The following is a 13,873-nucleotide window of genomic DNA, read 5'->3' on the forward strand; positions in this document are numbered from 1 at the left end:
CGCCGTTCCCCGAGGCCCGAAGCCCACGGCCAGGGAGCGCCGTCCCTTGCCGCCGGCTGCACGGGGAGGGCGACGGGCGGGCAGCCGGGGCGCCCATCGGGACTCGCGGGGTGAAGGGATGCGGACAGGTGCCGAGCCCGGCCCGGCCCCGCCACGGCCGAGGTCTGGGGGCGCAGCGCGACCGCTCCGGCGTCGGGAGGAGCCGCTCGGTGCCGCTCTTTTCCCCTCCGCCGCCGCCGCCGCCCGTCTGCGAGCGTGTGTCAAACCCACGTGCTCCGCCAGCCCGCGCAGCCCGGAGCGGCGCCCCACGGCCGGGCCCCGCTCGGCTCGGCACGGCTCTGCACGGCCCCGCTCGGCACGGCCCCGCTCGGCTCGGCACGGCCCCGCTCGGCTCGGCACGGCCCCGCTCGGCTCGGCACGGCCCCGCTCGGCTTTGCACGGCTCGGCACGGCCCCGCTCGGCTTTGCACGGCCCCGCACGGCTCGGCACGGCCCCGCTCGGCTTTGCACGGCTCGGCACAGCCCCGCTCGGCTCGGCACGGCTCGGCACGGCCAACTCCGCCGGCGGCCGCCCCGCACCGCGGCCTGCGCCAGCCCCGCGGCGGCGGGGAGGAGGAGGAGGAGGAGGAGGAGGAGGAGGAGGAGGAGAAGGAGGGCGGTGTTTTCCTGCGCGGCGCCGCGGCCGTCGCTCCGCCGCCGGCGAGCGTCAGGCGAGGGGGGGCCCGGCCCTTCCCCTGGCCCCCGCGCCCCGAGGATGGCAGCGCTGCCCGCACGAGTGGCTGGCGGCGGTGTCCCTCCTCTTTTTTTTTCCGGCAGCGGCGGCGGCGGCGGCAGCGGCGGCGGATCATTGTTGTGTAGGAGGAGGGCGGCGGGGATGGACTTGATCTCTCGGGTCTCCTGCTAAGGCGGCAGCACAGCGCGCCCCGCCGCCCAGCCAGCGCCGCGCCGGGCAGGGAGGGACCGGCCCGGCCCCCCGCCCGCTCGCCGGCTCTTTATTTTTAGGGGGCTCTGCTGCTCCTCTCCCTCGCCCTTATCTCCCCCCCACCCCCTCCCCGCCCGCATACACGCACAGGGACACGCACGCACCCTCCTCCGGTGCCCTTTCATCCTTCCCCCGCGCCGTCCTCCCGCGTCGTCTCCTGCCGCGGCAGATGCGCCGCGGGTCACCGCGCAGCTGGGACTATGGTGAAATTTCCAGCGCTCACTAACTACTGGCCCCTGATCCGGTTCCTGGTCCCTCTCGGCATCACCAACATCGCCATCGACTTCGGGGAGCAGGTAAGGCAGCGTCTCTCCGGGGAGCGACCCTCTCCCACCCGCCCTCCCGCAGCGCCGGGCTGGCACGGTCGGCGCCTCCGCCGGGAAGGGAAGGGACGGAGAGCCGAGCCGAGCCGAGCCGAGCCGTGCCCCGCCGTCCTGCCCCGGATCATCGCGCCGGGCGGGGACTGCGGCCCCTGCGCCGGCGGGGGTAGCGGGCGGTCGGTGCCGGCGTGCCTGCCCCAGAGCATGGGCTGCCCCGCACCCTCAGGAGATGCCCAGGGAACGACGGCAGCGTTTGGGTTGTATTGGGGGATTTTCCCCCTCGCATTTCAGGATTATATAATGTGAAATTACATAATGCATTGGCCTGGGGCTGGCAGTGGTTTATCCCCGAGCTGACACGGCCGCTCAGGTGCAGCAGCCCCTAGCGCAGTGCAGCGCGGCTGGAGCGGGGCGCGGGGCGGGCGACCCGGCTGCCGCCGCCCGCTGCCCGAGGGGCGCCGCGGTCCCCCCGCCCCTGCCGCTGCCGCTGCCGCAGGCGTTCGGCCCCGCCGCCCAGAGCCCCGCCGCGGGATCGCGGGAGGAGAGCGGCATCCCGCGGGGAGCCGCTCCGCACCCCCGGGGAGGGGGGACTTCCCGGCGGGGCTCCGGGCAGGTGAGCCTCCGGCTGGCTGCACCCCTGCCCCCGCCGCTGTTCTGTGCGCCTCAGCACTGCTGCAGTTCGGTAGCGGTGTTGGTGACCTAAGGCTGTCGTCCTCTGGCATGGGCACCGAGAAGATAGCCCGGTGTATCCGAACCCGCCGTCAGCCTGTCTCCCTGACATGCAGCCATCCCAGTTCGTCCTCCCAGTCCTCGCTTGCTGCGTTTGCACCGAGACCATGTTCGGTGCTTGACGTACCCACTCCCCTGCCCGGGCTAGTGCTCCTTTGCCACTGCGCTGGGGCGTGGGGGAGTCTCTGCTCTCACGTTTCGTTGTCTATGACAGTCCAGGCTCCGGTCTTGTGTTAGGCTGCACTATACAGGACCTGTCATTACATTTTTAGTAGGATGTTATACACTACTACTTACTGGGCAGCCACACTAGGTATTTCACCCCAAATAGCTTTCTCCCTGTCCTAAGTCACTCAGTTTGGCTAAGAAGAATAGACACTTGCTCCTGTCCTTCTTGAGCAAAGACATCAGAAAACTAGTGTGTACTTTCAAGCATTTGTAAAGAAGAAAGTGAAAGGAAACCTACTACAGTGGGGGAAAAAATAACTAACATTAATCATATGTTTGTCATGGCTGTGTCAATCGCATTTTGATTCCTAGTGCTTTAAATAAACCACGATGCTAAAAAATACAATCCCATCCTTGTCTAACAACTACGTGCTTTCCTACTAAGTCAGTCTTCTTTAAAACATACTGGGGGGGGGGGGGGGGGAGAGGGAAGGGAAATCTAAATATAGAGATGACAAAGGAGAAAGAGATTTAAATGCTAATAACCATGCCATGTTAATAACATACAGCAGAAGTTTAATTGAAAGCAGTGCGCTCAGAAAACTGAGTATGACAGGTGCATTCATACGGTTTGCTTCATACAAGGTCAGCTCGATTCAAGGTAAATGTCAGCCTATAAAAAAACATCCCTGTGGCTTCAGCGTGCTCTGAACCAGGATTTCAACAATTTGCAAGTAATTTTATAAGAGAGGGTCCTTCTGTCTGGCTGAGTACCAGTGACACAGGAGGTTGTTAATCTGTGAATGATACATGTAAATACTTAAGCAACTTTGACAGTGCTAGGTACAAAAATATCTTAGAAAATGTGTTTTGTTTGATAGCCAAGTCATAGGATTGGCCTTTCAGGACAGTCGGAGTTATCCCTTGTCTCGGATGGCTGCCTGGGGAGATATTTGATTGAAAAGGGAGAAATTCAGCCTGCTAGAACTCTAGCTTCTTTCAGGAACAGAAACTGGAAAGATGGTTTTTGTACTAGCCTTCCCTACATGGAAATCAGGAAACTGAAGCAAGTCTGAAGCAAAGCTTCTCCAAGTCTGAAGAGTTCCTCTTACAGACAAAAAGACAGTGATTTTATTTTCCTCTATGTAACACATGAAGTTACTTTTTGCACTTGTATGACATTACTGTTGGACCTGGGAGGCTGAAAGTACATTGACTTGCTGAGCTAGTCACCTTCCTGCTTTACATTTTCAAAAACTGTGATAATTTTAGTATGAGGGATGAATGGAAGCATCATAGAAGAATGGGTGTGCCAACAGATAGCTCTGCAAAGGCTGCAGTACCCTCTCCTGTGAGTGTATCCTGCAGATAACACAGATTTCTAAGAATGATAAGGGAAGGAAAATTTACATGAAGGAATATTACTTGCTCTGGACAATATTGTAAAAGTGACAGGAGAACTGCAGGTCAGAAGTAAGAGATGGCTGCAAAAAAATTAGGGAGAGAAGGGACATTGCCTGACCAGGGAAGAAGAGATGTGTAAGAAATGCTGTTAGTCATAAACCCTTTTGATGTATGGTATTCATGCATTGCTCCCTCAAGTGGAGAGAGTATCTGGAAGAAGAGTGTTCAAAGCAGAACCTTATACTATTAGGTACCTCAGACTGGAAAATGAGAAACAGAGAGAATCACGTATTATTTTTTCCTATTACCTTGAGAGTCTTTTCTGGGTGTTTAGTTGTAGTCAATAGCAAATGTCAGTAGAAAATTACCAGATCCTTGGTATGCAGCTGCCTGTAAGTTTCTTGCTACTTCAAGGGAAATTTACAGTAAGGCAAATGATTGTTTGCAGAACACAGGTTAAGGCTGTCACCATTGCCCCATATAAGATGCTTGGTGTGGCAAGTCTCATTAGTTTACAGGAAGTAAAAAATGCTGGCACAGTGCTTAAGAACTAATAAGCTCAGGTCCTGAAGTCACTTCCAGAGCCACTACAGCCAGTGAAGAGCCTCCTGTTGACCCTGGACTCTAATCCTGCGATGCCTTAGGACAAAGCTATATTACAGGGTTACTCCAATCTAGTGAGCTGACCTCATTTCTTCACCTCATAAAGTCTCTCAGACAAGTACCTGATTTTTTTTTTCCTCTACTAAAAAAGATAGTCCTGATGCATGACTAGGTAAATTACCAGAATATTAGAGAGATAAACAATTCCTAACTTACTTTCTTGATTTCCTTCTGCAGCCCATTTCCAGTTTATTTACAGGGCCACACGGCTTTTATTAAATTAAGTACTCATACCTTTCTTCCTAAGAGAACGGCCTTCAGGAAAATAGTCCCAAATATTTTGGCTAACTGTTCCTTCTCCACTCAGACCTGTGTCTCTGTGTGTCAGTGATGTGTGTGTTCATGTGCATGCATCCATGTTTGTTTTTTTTTCCTCCAGATGTATGCATGCGCACACAAATATGCACAACAGAGCATCTTCATTCCAAGAGCTTAACACCACCAGAAGAGAGATGGTCTCTTTTATTCTGCCACTGAGAGGATCTTTCAACTCTTGATATCTTACCCTGAGATTCACAATAATTACTGTTGTATGTAGAGCTCAGTTGTTGGGAGAGCAAAGTTTGCATTAAAAATTCTGGCTCCCTTGAAAATGCTGGATGTACTTGCTTAGAAATAAATAAATAAATGCCTCCCATGTGATGGAGAGCAACACAACTTCAAACAACTCAGCCAGCAAATAACAGCATTGCTACCCCGTGGGCTCAAAGATCCATCACCACCCACATCAGTTTTCGTTTTAACACAGTTCCAGAGCTGCTCACATATATTCTGGTGGCCCGACTTGTAACATTTGCATTTGCATCAGCATTTTTACAAAGGGGGAAAGCTGAGGTGTGCATGAATTCACTGACTTTGTCAGAAGCCCGGACTCAGCCCTAGGCAGCACTAAATACAGTTTCCAGGCAAGGCTGGTATTTCGCTCTGATGCTCATGGGGTGGCAGAGGCCAGGCAGAGAGCAAGCAGTATTTGGATCTCAAGCCCAGTTTGCAGTAGTCCCTTAATTACCAATGGGAACACTAGGAGGATTTTTTTGTTTGGGGTTTTTTAAACTTTGTAGCTATCATGTAGCCAGCCCCTGGATCATTAGTTTGTGTCCCTGTCAGTAGCTGTTGGCCGGGCAGTTCAGCCTGCCAATGTAACTAGTGTATGCAGGCACGGTGTTCAGTGGCTTGTGGAAGCTAAAATCGAGCAAGCACAGCCCTGCTGCTGCTTTCTCTGAAGGTCACTCTGGTCTCTGCAGAGAACTTACCATTCATTGCCCACGTTGTAATGTTTGAGATCCAACAGACAAACCATAAAGGAAATGCTAAATGGTTTGGATTCCAAATTATTTTGCTGTAATTCCGTTTTTTTTTTTTTTTTTTTTTTTTTTTTCTTGTATTTCATTGGTGATTTTTTTTTTTTTTTTGTTCTTGTTTTTGGTTTTTTTTGTGGGGGTGGGTGTTTTGGGTTTTTTTTCCCTTAAAAAAAGAAAGTTCCCAGAAAAGGAGAACAAGTCATGAATAATGTATCAAAAAGAATTAGTGAGCTTATTGTCTGCCCATGCCATTTGCAAACTTGGTAGGGGGTTAAACATTTTGATTAATGCCTTATGAAGCTTGGTTTTGGGGTAAGCATTATTGTCTGGACGTTCAAAACAAGTAATGGGAGAGTTCACATTCCCAGCTGTTCACCAGGGATTTGTGCCAAGTTGTGTAACCTTTCCGTGGCACGGTTTCCCTGCCTTTGAAGTGTGCCTAGACACCTACCTGTATGTAGATGTAATGAAAATTCATGTGTCAGAAGCACTCTGAGATGAAAGGTGCTGTATGAGTGCAAAGTACTCCTGATATTGATGTTGTAAGAGGTCAGGAACTCGTTTAAATTGTGTAGGACTTTAGTACCATATAAGCAAGAAAGCTAACAATGTCCTATGATTGGTGTATAACATGACTGTATGTTATTACCACAACCGAATTACTAATAGGGTAGGCTGGCGGAAATGTCCTATTTATTTTAAATGAATGTGAACTACACAGCATTTTAAATTAAGTTTAGATTAAATTATGTTGAAGAAGGAAACATATACAGAGTATACCATCAACAGAAAATTTTTTTTGTTATTATTTTCCATGGCACTGTTTCGAAGTGGTTTCTCTTGCAGAATTCACAAGAGAAACAGCTGGGAATGACCACTGAAATGTATCTAAGTTCCCTGCTTAGAGTGAGCAAATTCAAGTGAGACCCTCTATGAAGGATTAAATGCCAAACCACCTGAAGCAGTAACTTTCAGGATATTTACCTCAGTGCTGTCTCCAGAGACTTTTTTGTAAGCAGTGCTGCTTTACTTCCCTCTCCATGCCAGCTTGATCCCTCCAGCCCTGGCTCCTAAATGATCATCTGCCAAGCACTGGGGGTTTTCACACCACTGCGAGGTGGGCTCTAGAGCACACGTGGACAGCTCTTGAGACTGCCCAAGAGATTAATTAGGCTTCTGTGTTAGTGCAGTGGGCCTTACACACCAGGCTTTGCATTCACCACTCACGCAGAGCATTTGCTGGCATTTCACAGCAAGCAATACATGCTGAGATCTGGGAAGAAGTCAAAGATCTCATAAAACATTTGCAGATGAAAGCCAAATCTCAACAAAGCACTAATATTCTTAAAGATGACAAAGACTTACTCCTGGCAGCTAAACCAAAATCTATTTGCATTTTATAGCATGCAAGGTACAAAATAAACAGGTTATGAGGAGCACTGGGGCTATCACCACTGGAGATTTCACATGGTACTAGAAATTATGAGAATGAACCTGTACTACTAATGAGGTGTCCATTCCCTGCAGTGCTCCATGTTGCCATAGTGTAAAATACATAATCTTGAGTTAGGACCTGTTTCATTTGTCAGTACCTTCCCTTTTTTTATCCTGTTTTCTCTTTCCTTCACAAAATCATCCAGTTCCCTGCCTCTCACCTCCCAAGTCTGTGTCAGCTTGGCTCTGAGGACTTCTCTGAACTTTCTTATGCTTTACTGTTAAGAACAGGCAGGTTTTGTACTTGCTGATAACCATTAAGCATGTCTAAAGGAATTTGCTATCTATAGAGCTATAGAGAGAGCTTATTTCGAGGACAGGTTGGAAGGAGGTGGACGGGGGGGGGGAAACAACTCCATGCAGCACCAACCAGCCACTTTTTAATGAAGTGATTTAATTAATCTCAAAACTGTAAGTTTAGATGATATTTGCCCACCAGGTTGCTGAAAAATAAAACTTTGAGGTCTATGGGGTGGAAATGATTCTCACTCCCAGAAGACTAACTCATGCAGTGGGAGACGAGGAAGATTTACAACTTTGCCAAGCAGTTGTAGTTCTCAGTCTCTAGGCTGGAGGGCCCTCACTGGAGATCCTCCAGTCATAATATGATTGGATATCCACTGGAAAAGGTGCATGGGGCAACCAAATACTTCTCATGCTTATTTCAGAGATAGGGAAATTGGCTTCTCCTCCCTATGCCAGTGAAAATCTAGAAGACTAAGACAGCATCAGAAATTGAAATCGGGAGTTGAAAATACCCCAAGCCTAATTTTAAAACATGGGTTAAAAACTGAAATTTTGAAAGGGGTTCGAACCACTGTGTTTTGCATCATGTTGAGAAATCCCTGAAGTAAAACTTCATTGTGATTGTGAAGTGAAGTGACCATTTGCTTTGTTTCAGGGCTTTTCTTGTTTATTTCTTTTTGTTGTCTTTTCCCAAAACCAAGAAAGCTGATTTCTCTTTACATTTGCTTTGGTCTGAACTGATTTCTTTTTAATCATTGCTCATTTTGCTGCTGCCTGAAGAACTTGGTTGTATACAAAGGCTTATATGACATGGCCAATCTTATGACTAAAGATAAAGTGTCTTTTTATATTCAAAGAAGGCATACACTCAAGGCTCCAGCTCTGAAAGTGCAGATTCTATCTGTTCCTATCTTGATCTTAGACAAGACATTTCTCTTTGTGTGAGTTTCGTCAGTTCTAAAATAGTGATGTATTTCACAAGGCCGTTACAAAGTATATTCCTTCATATTTGTAAAACATGGATGTAAGTTGCTGTATAAATAGAAAATTTAAATATATCTGCCAGCTCATGCAGAAAACTCCATGCATAAAACTGAGCAATTCCAAACAGATTTTGCTTTGCAGCTACTTTGATAAATCTGTGATGTTTTGAAATAACAAATATTACAGCTGAGCTCAATTCTAGTTCAAATGACATATCAGAACACGTGTTTCTTAAAAAAATATGGGTAATTTGTAACTCTCTTATATTTTAACAACCTAATTTAATCAGCCATTGCTACCTCATGCTCTTTGTACTTGGAAACCTATGGATTTTGGGGTGAGGGAAACATGAATATTAATATGCAATTAGATCATCAGATTGCTCTTCTTTCTGCTTGCTTGATTTTCTACTGACATGATATTGCTGTAGCCATGATTTTAGATACCACCACTGTTTTTTTCAGATAACTATTAGATACAGAATTAAAAAGAACCACCATAAAAGATGTAAATGACCTGTGTTATTCAGTGTTCGAAACAGCAAAGCTCTGCAGTTTTCTCATGTTCTATCTCCTTTATGGTATCACCTCTGTTTCAGATTTTCCACAGCGTGTCACTACCTTGCTATAGAGTTTTTCTACCTGTGCACTTTTTTCTTGATGAGCTCTCTCACCATGTAATGCAGAATAAAAGAGCCTGTGTGAAACATTAACCAAGAATAATTCCAGGTGTAAATATTCATTTTGTTCCAGAGAGGGCTGAAATAGAACATTGTTACTTGCAATAGCATAGTTGATTTCCACATCCTTTGCGAAAGCATTCTAAAAAAGGACAAAGGAAAAATACTGGAGAGTAGGGAGCAGTTTCTTGAAAAATAAGTGCCACAAGGGCGTGAAATTTCAAGTGCCATTTTAATTATTTTCCCAAAGATGATGCAAAAAATACACTGTTCCTGTTTTGGCTGGAGTGTTACTGCTGGAGAAAGGGTGTTACTGTTGCCCAACAGGTCCAGTGTGCTTTACTCATGTAGTGGTTCAGCAAGAGTTCAGCTTTTAGTATGGAAAGTGAATAAACTGCAAGACACTACTTATTTTCAAGTGGTTTGCTTCACATGGTATTTCTGCATTGTTAAGGCAGTTTTTTTCAATCCTTTTCAATTTTTACAGCCCAGAAAAATTTCAGTGGAGTGCAGAGAAAATTCACATGCATGGGAGCTGGAGAGCATACATAGTTTTGTATTTTTTCATTACCTGTTTCCAACTGCTTGTAAACATTCCCTAAGGTACAGGGTTCTGTGGGGCTGAGAGCTCACTGAACCAAGACATGCCAGTCTGTTTGCTGACAAATACATTTGAAAGGCTTTTGTCTGGGAGAAGGTCTGTCTTATGGCCTTCTTACCTGTGTTTTGCACTTAAATTAGAGAAAGAAGTCAGATGCAGGCTGCACCTGAACTTTAATGTGCTGGCATGATTATCACCTGCACTGGCTGAAGGATGGAGTGGTGCCTGTCAGCCAGGACTGATTTTTTTCCTCCATCAAATTAGATGTGCAACTTGTGTAGGTACAAGGTGTGCAACCACATCATCCAGTGTTCTTCCCTTGTCTTTTTTAAAGATGGTGTTTGACATCTAGTTTCCTGAAAATTCAGGCTTTATGTCTAAATTTTATTTGGCTCTTTTTCCTGTTCACTCCCCACTCACCCCTCCTTCCTTCTCTTGCAATACCTTATTTTGTGACCAACACCTTATTTCTGTAATCTCTGTGTTAGTATACAGTAGCTGCTGTTCCTCTGGCTATGGGTAGTTAAGGTGAGGTAGCCTCTGATCCACCTCTGGCATCTTCTCTGCTCAAGGCAAAGGCTTTCCTTGCATCAGCACACCAATGTGCTCCTAGAACTCGGCAGCCTTTGATCTCAAATCTGCTGTCCTGCAGATGGAAGACAGATACTTGAACAAGTCCATCATTGCCATTTCCTCTGTCAGCATCTTACCAATTAGAAAACCTTTAGGCCATTTGAAAAGAAAATGAATTGTTAGCAGCATCACGGGGTGGGAAGACACTTCACATTTTTGGTCCTGTTGAGAGGGGAAAAATGTCAGTTATGCAAGAAGAAAGATTATAGAAGTGAAGCATTTATAGCTTGGACAGAAAAGAGAGTTTGATAACCATCTGCAGTATGAACTGTGGTGTGGTCATGAAGGAGAGGAAAGGGGAAACGAGGTTAGTGAGGTCACTGCTGTGGAGAAGAATGTGGGCAGGAGCAGTGAGAAAGATTGGGGTGGTAAACACAGTTGAAACTGAAAAGATTTCCAGATGATTTTCCAATTAAAAAGCAGAAGTTTCTCCCTCTCACACTTCACTTCCTTCTAAAATGTGGCACAAAGAGTGCTGACCTTTAGACAGCATTATGTGGTGGTGGTTACATACATTACATAGGCTCAAGTTCAGTGAGTTACCGAAAAAAAGAGCATTGTGATCATTGTAAAGTGCTGTACATAGTGGGTCAAACCTGAAGACCGCATTTTCTGAGCTTGAGAACCACATCCTCCTCAAAGGCATTCAACGCACTCTAGAAGGGCACTGTAGTTCTGGGCTCTCACTAAGGTAAAGTATAAAAAACCCTGCAGCTCAGAGGTGAGGAATTTCTTTTATTCATAATCAGCGGTCCCGATACGGTTTTCACATGCTGCCTCCCAGATTCAGCATTCAGACAGCACTTGCTACAGGGAGAAACCAGAGCTACCTAGCTAGTAGAAGTGTTGACTGTGAATCCTTGTCTTGTTCCTTTTTGAAGCATTCACTGGAGGCAGCATGCCCTTTGCTACCCGAATGAGCAATGCACTATGTTGGGGTCTCCCTGGCAGAGCTAAGGGGAAAACATCCAAACAAAATGAGCTTACCAAAATGCAAGAAACTTTCCAGTATGAGAGAAGTAGAGTGTTGAGATGTCCTCAGTGTGGAAGTAAGGGGGATCATAATTCTGCTTTTTAGCTGAAGGCTTGTTGAGTTTTTTTAGAGGCATAAGCTGTTGTGAGATAAGTGTTGGCAAGTACAGGGGAGTTTTCAGTCCTGTGGTCCCATATGGTGTATGCCCACAGCCTTGGACCCTTTCTTGACCTCTCTCACTTACCCTTTCTTACTGCCTTTCCAGTTCAGTTCTTCAGGTCCTTTTCTTGGTTATCCCATGGGTGCTGGAATGTATGAGTTACACAGACATCTCTGGCTTTGTTACCAGACTGGAGCTGCAGTGCAGCATCTTTTCCTGATTGCTGCTGGGGAGCCCTTCCATTTTGCCCTCATCCTTCTACTGGCTTGAGTAATTTATTCCATCAGTCCATCCCCCTTCCTCCTCCACTCTGGCATTTTGGAGATGACTTTGAACATTAGAATTATTTGTAACCCACTCAGCCCTAGAGGGCAGCTAAGAAGATGAGTTCAAACCAGTCACCAACTGCCCAAATATGTGAAAATGCCAGGTGATGTACTTGACATCTCTGGTCATTTTTCTCTACATTTAGTTGCATGTAACAACTTGTAATGTGGGGCTCCAAATTCAGTGTGACAACACTGTCAGCTTCCCCTGTAGTTATGTTGGGTCATAACAATTTTGCAAGCTTAAGCATTCACTTTAAAAGAGGAAGAAAATCCAAACTGCACAACATTTTTCAGCACATTAAAACACCAAAGGCAGTCATCCACTGAAAGCTTTTTTTTGACACAGGTAAACACAGTTTTCACATTCTCCTTTAAGACACACATGCACATGTACACGATGTGTTGTGAGCAGGAGACTGCCTTTGTAGGAGAATTACACACTGAGTGGTGCTGAAGTACTGTCCTGATCACTACTGACTTATATGCAAGATTAAATAAATGGTCAAGGAAGTAAGAAGATGGGCTGTAAATGCTCATGGACCTGATATGTGGCTTATAGTTTGGGCATCTCTGGTTACATGCTGCATGTGCAAATGATGTTTTGTTTTTAAATCCATGGGTTTGTACGTGGATTTTATCTTTTCAAAATGTGACCTTGAGAGCAGTCCTGATCACTGCGCCACTGTTCTTTATATACTTGTGGGTAGTGATTTTGCTTCAGAGTGTTTCATTTCAAAGCATGAAAGCATGACGACCTCTCAGCATTCAGAGTCTTGTTCTTATAGGAGCTTTCTGAGATGCAGTCAACGGTCTACTGGTTAGGACATGCTCCAGCATTGTAATGGTCTTGGGAAGAGCTTTTGTCAGCAGTGCCTTCTGGATCTGATATATAAGTAGTGTGGGTTTTTCTTTTAATACTGTGTGGAGGCCAGTGTTTCTCTCTTTAAGTATATTCATGATAAATCACAGCAGGTATCCCGCTTGACATTTTCTTATTCTAGGTTTGACCTGTTGGTGAGCTTTGAGTCGCTGTCCAGAAAAGGCCAGTGTCGTTGTGGGCTGGCTTTTCCAAATCACAGCATGCCATTTTTGTCAGCTGCAAGCTCCCACCACTTTGTGGGTGGTTGCATCACTGAGGAGAAAATAGCTAACGAAGGCACAATCGTTGCCTCAGGACTTTGCCAAGGAAACCTCATGTGAAGTTACATATTTGTGACTTAGAGCTCCAAGGATTTGGTCATGCTTGCAGTAATCTGCAAATGTGGGGTCTGTTGTATACTGTGTGCATCCAGAGATTTGAAAGGGGAAATAAGTGGTAAGAAAGAGGGGTTTAGATCAAGCTGTCTGAAAGGGAAAGGCCTGGCATCCTTGGCTTTTGAAATACCACCACATCTGAGAAGTCCTGGGTCATGAAAGCTTTTCACTGCACTAGAAGGGCTGAAATGCTCCAGCCAAAGGGACTGCAGGCCATAATTTCATCACTAGTGTCTTGCTGAATAACAAACTGGAAACTTTTTCCTCTGTCATTCTGCTGGAAGTCTGAAGTAGACAAAGGAGGCATGCTAGTGCAAGTTTAGCTTAATGAGAAGGCCATCAGGTTCTGTATTGAGACCAGCATTGAGAAAAATGTTAAATCAATACTTGTCCAGCTGGTGATAAAGGATAACCTGTGCTTAACTGTAGAAATAAATTGAGGAAAAAATATGACTCACTAATAGCTTTGACCTTTTTTCAAGAACAGAGAATAGTAGCATCACACAAAACCATTAGATATGAATACAATCTCTTGAGAAGTCTGAGTATGGAGTGCTATGACAAGAAATAAGTGAATTGGCTGGACAGGGAAGTCCAGCCAGAAGAACAGAGAATACTTGAGTTTGTTGTTTTGGTTTTTTTCACTCCTAACACACTTACAGCTTTAGGGAACCCTAAGCACTGTTCTGCTTTGCTGTTGATGCAGCATAGGGGTGAGGGATGCACTGAGAGGTTGGAACAATTACAAGAAAAGATTAGTGGCTGTTTTGCAAGAGGTTACTATTGCAGCTTCTGGGAGTTGGTTTCAAAGGCAACTGCAAGCATGAGTGTCTCCCATTTATTTTCCACAGAGAATAGCGCCTCTATAGCCTCTTGACATTTAGAATCAAATACCTTTACACTTCCCTTCATTCTGTTTCGGCCAGATAAGATCCTATAACCTCAAATGTTCTG

The 13,873-nt window shown here is 46.1% G+C and overlaps 1 protein-coding gene across 1 annotated transcript in view; it reads left to right on the top strand.

The window, feature by feature from the left end:
- The first annotated feature begins 715 nt into the window (after positions 1 to 715).
- ANKH (ANKH inorganic pyrophosphate transport regulator) overlaps positions 716 to 13,873 on the top strand; it is a 99,678-nt gene continuing 86,520 nt past the window's right edge. Inside the window, exon 1 of the mRNA XM_066326418.1 lies at positions 716 to 1,277. Coding sequence (XP_066182515.1) covers positions 1,182 to 1,277 — 96 coding nt within the window. The 5' untranslated portion in view covers positions 716 to 1,181. The remainder of the gene's footprint in view (positions 1,278 to 13,873) is intronic.

This window comes from Sylvia atricapilla, chromosome 1 (genome assembly GCF_009819655.1).
Source record: "Sylvia atricapilla isolate bSylAtr1 chromosome 1, bSylAtr1.pri, whole genome shotgun sequence".
In the NCBI taxonomy this organism is placed as follows: Eukaryota; Metazoa; Chordata; class Aves; order Passeriformes; family Sylviidae; genus Sylvia; species Sylvia atricapilla.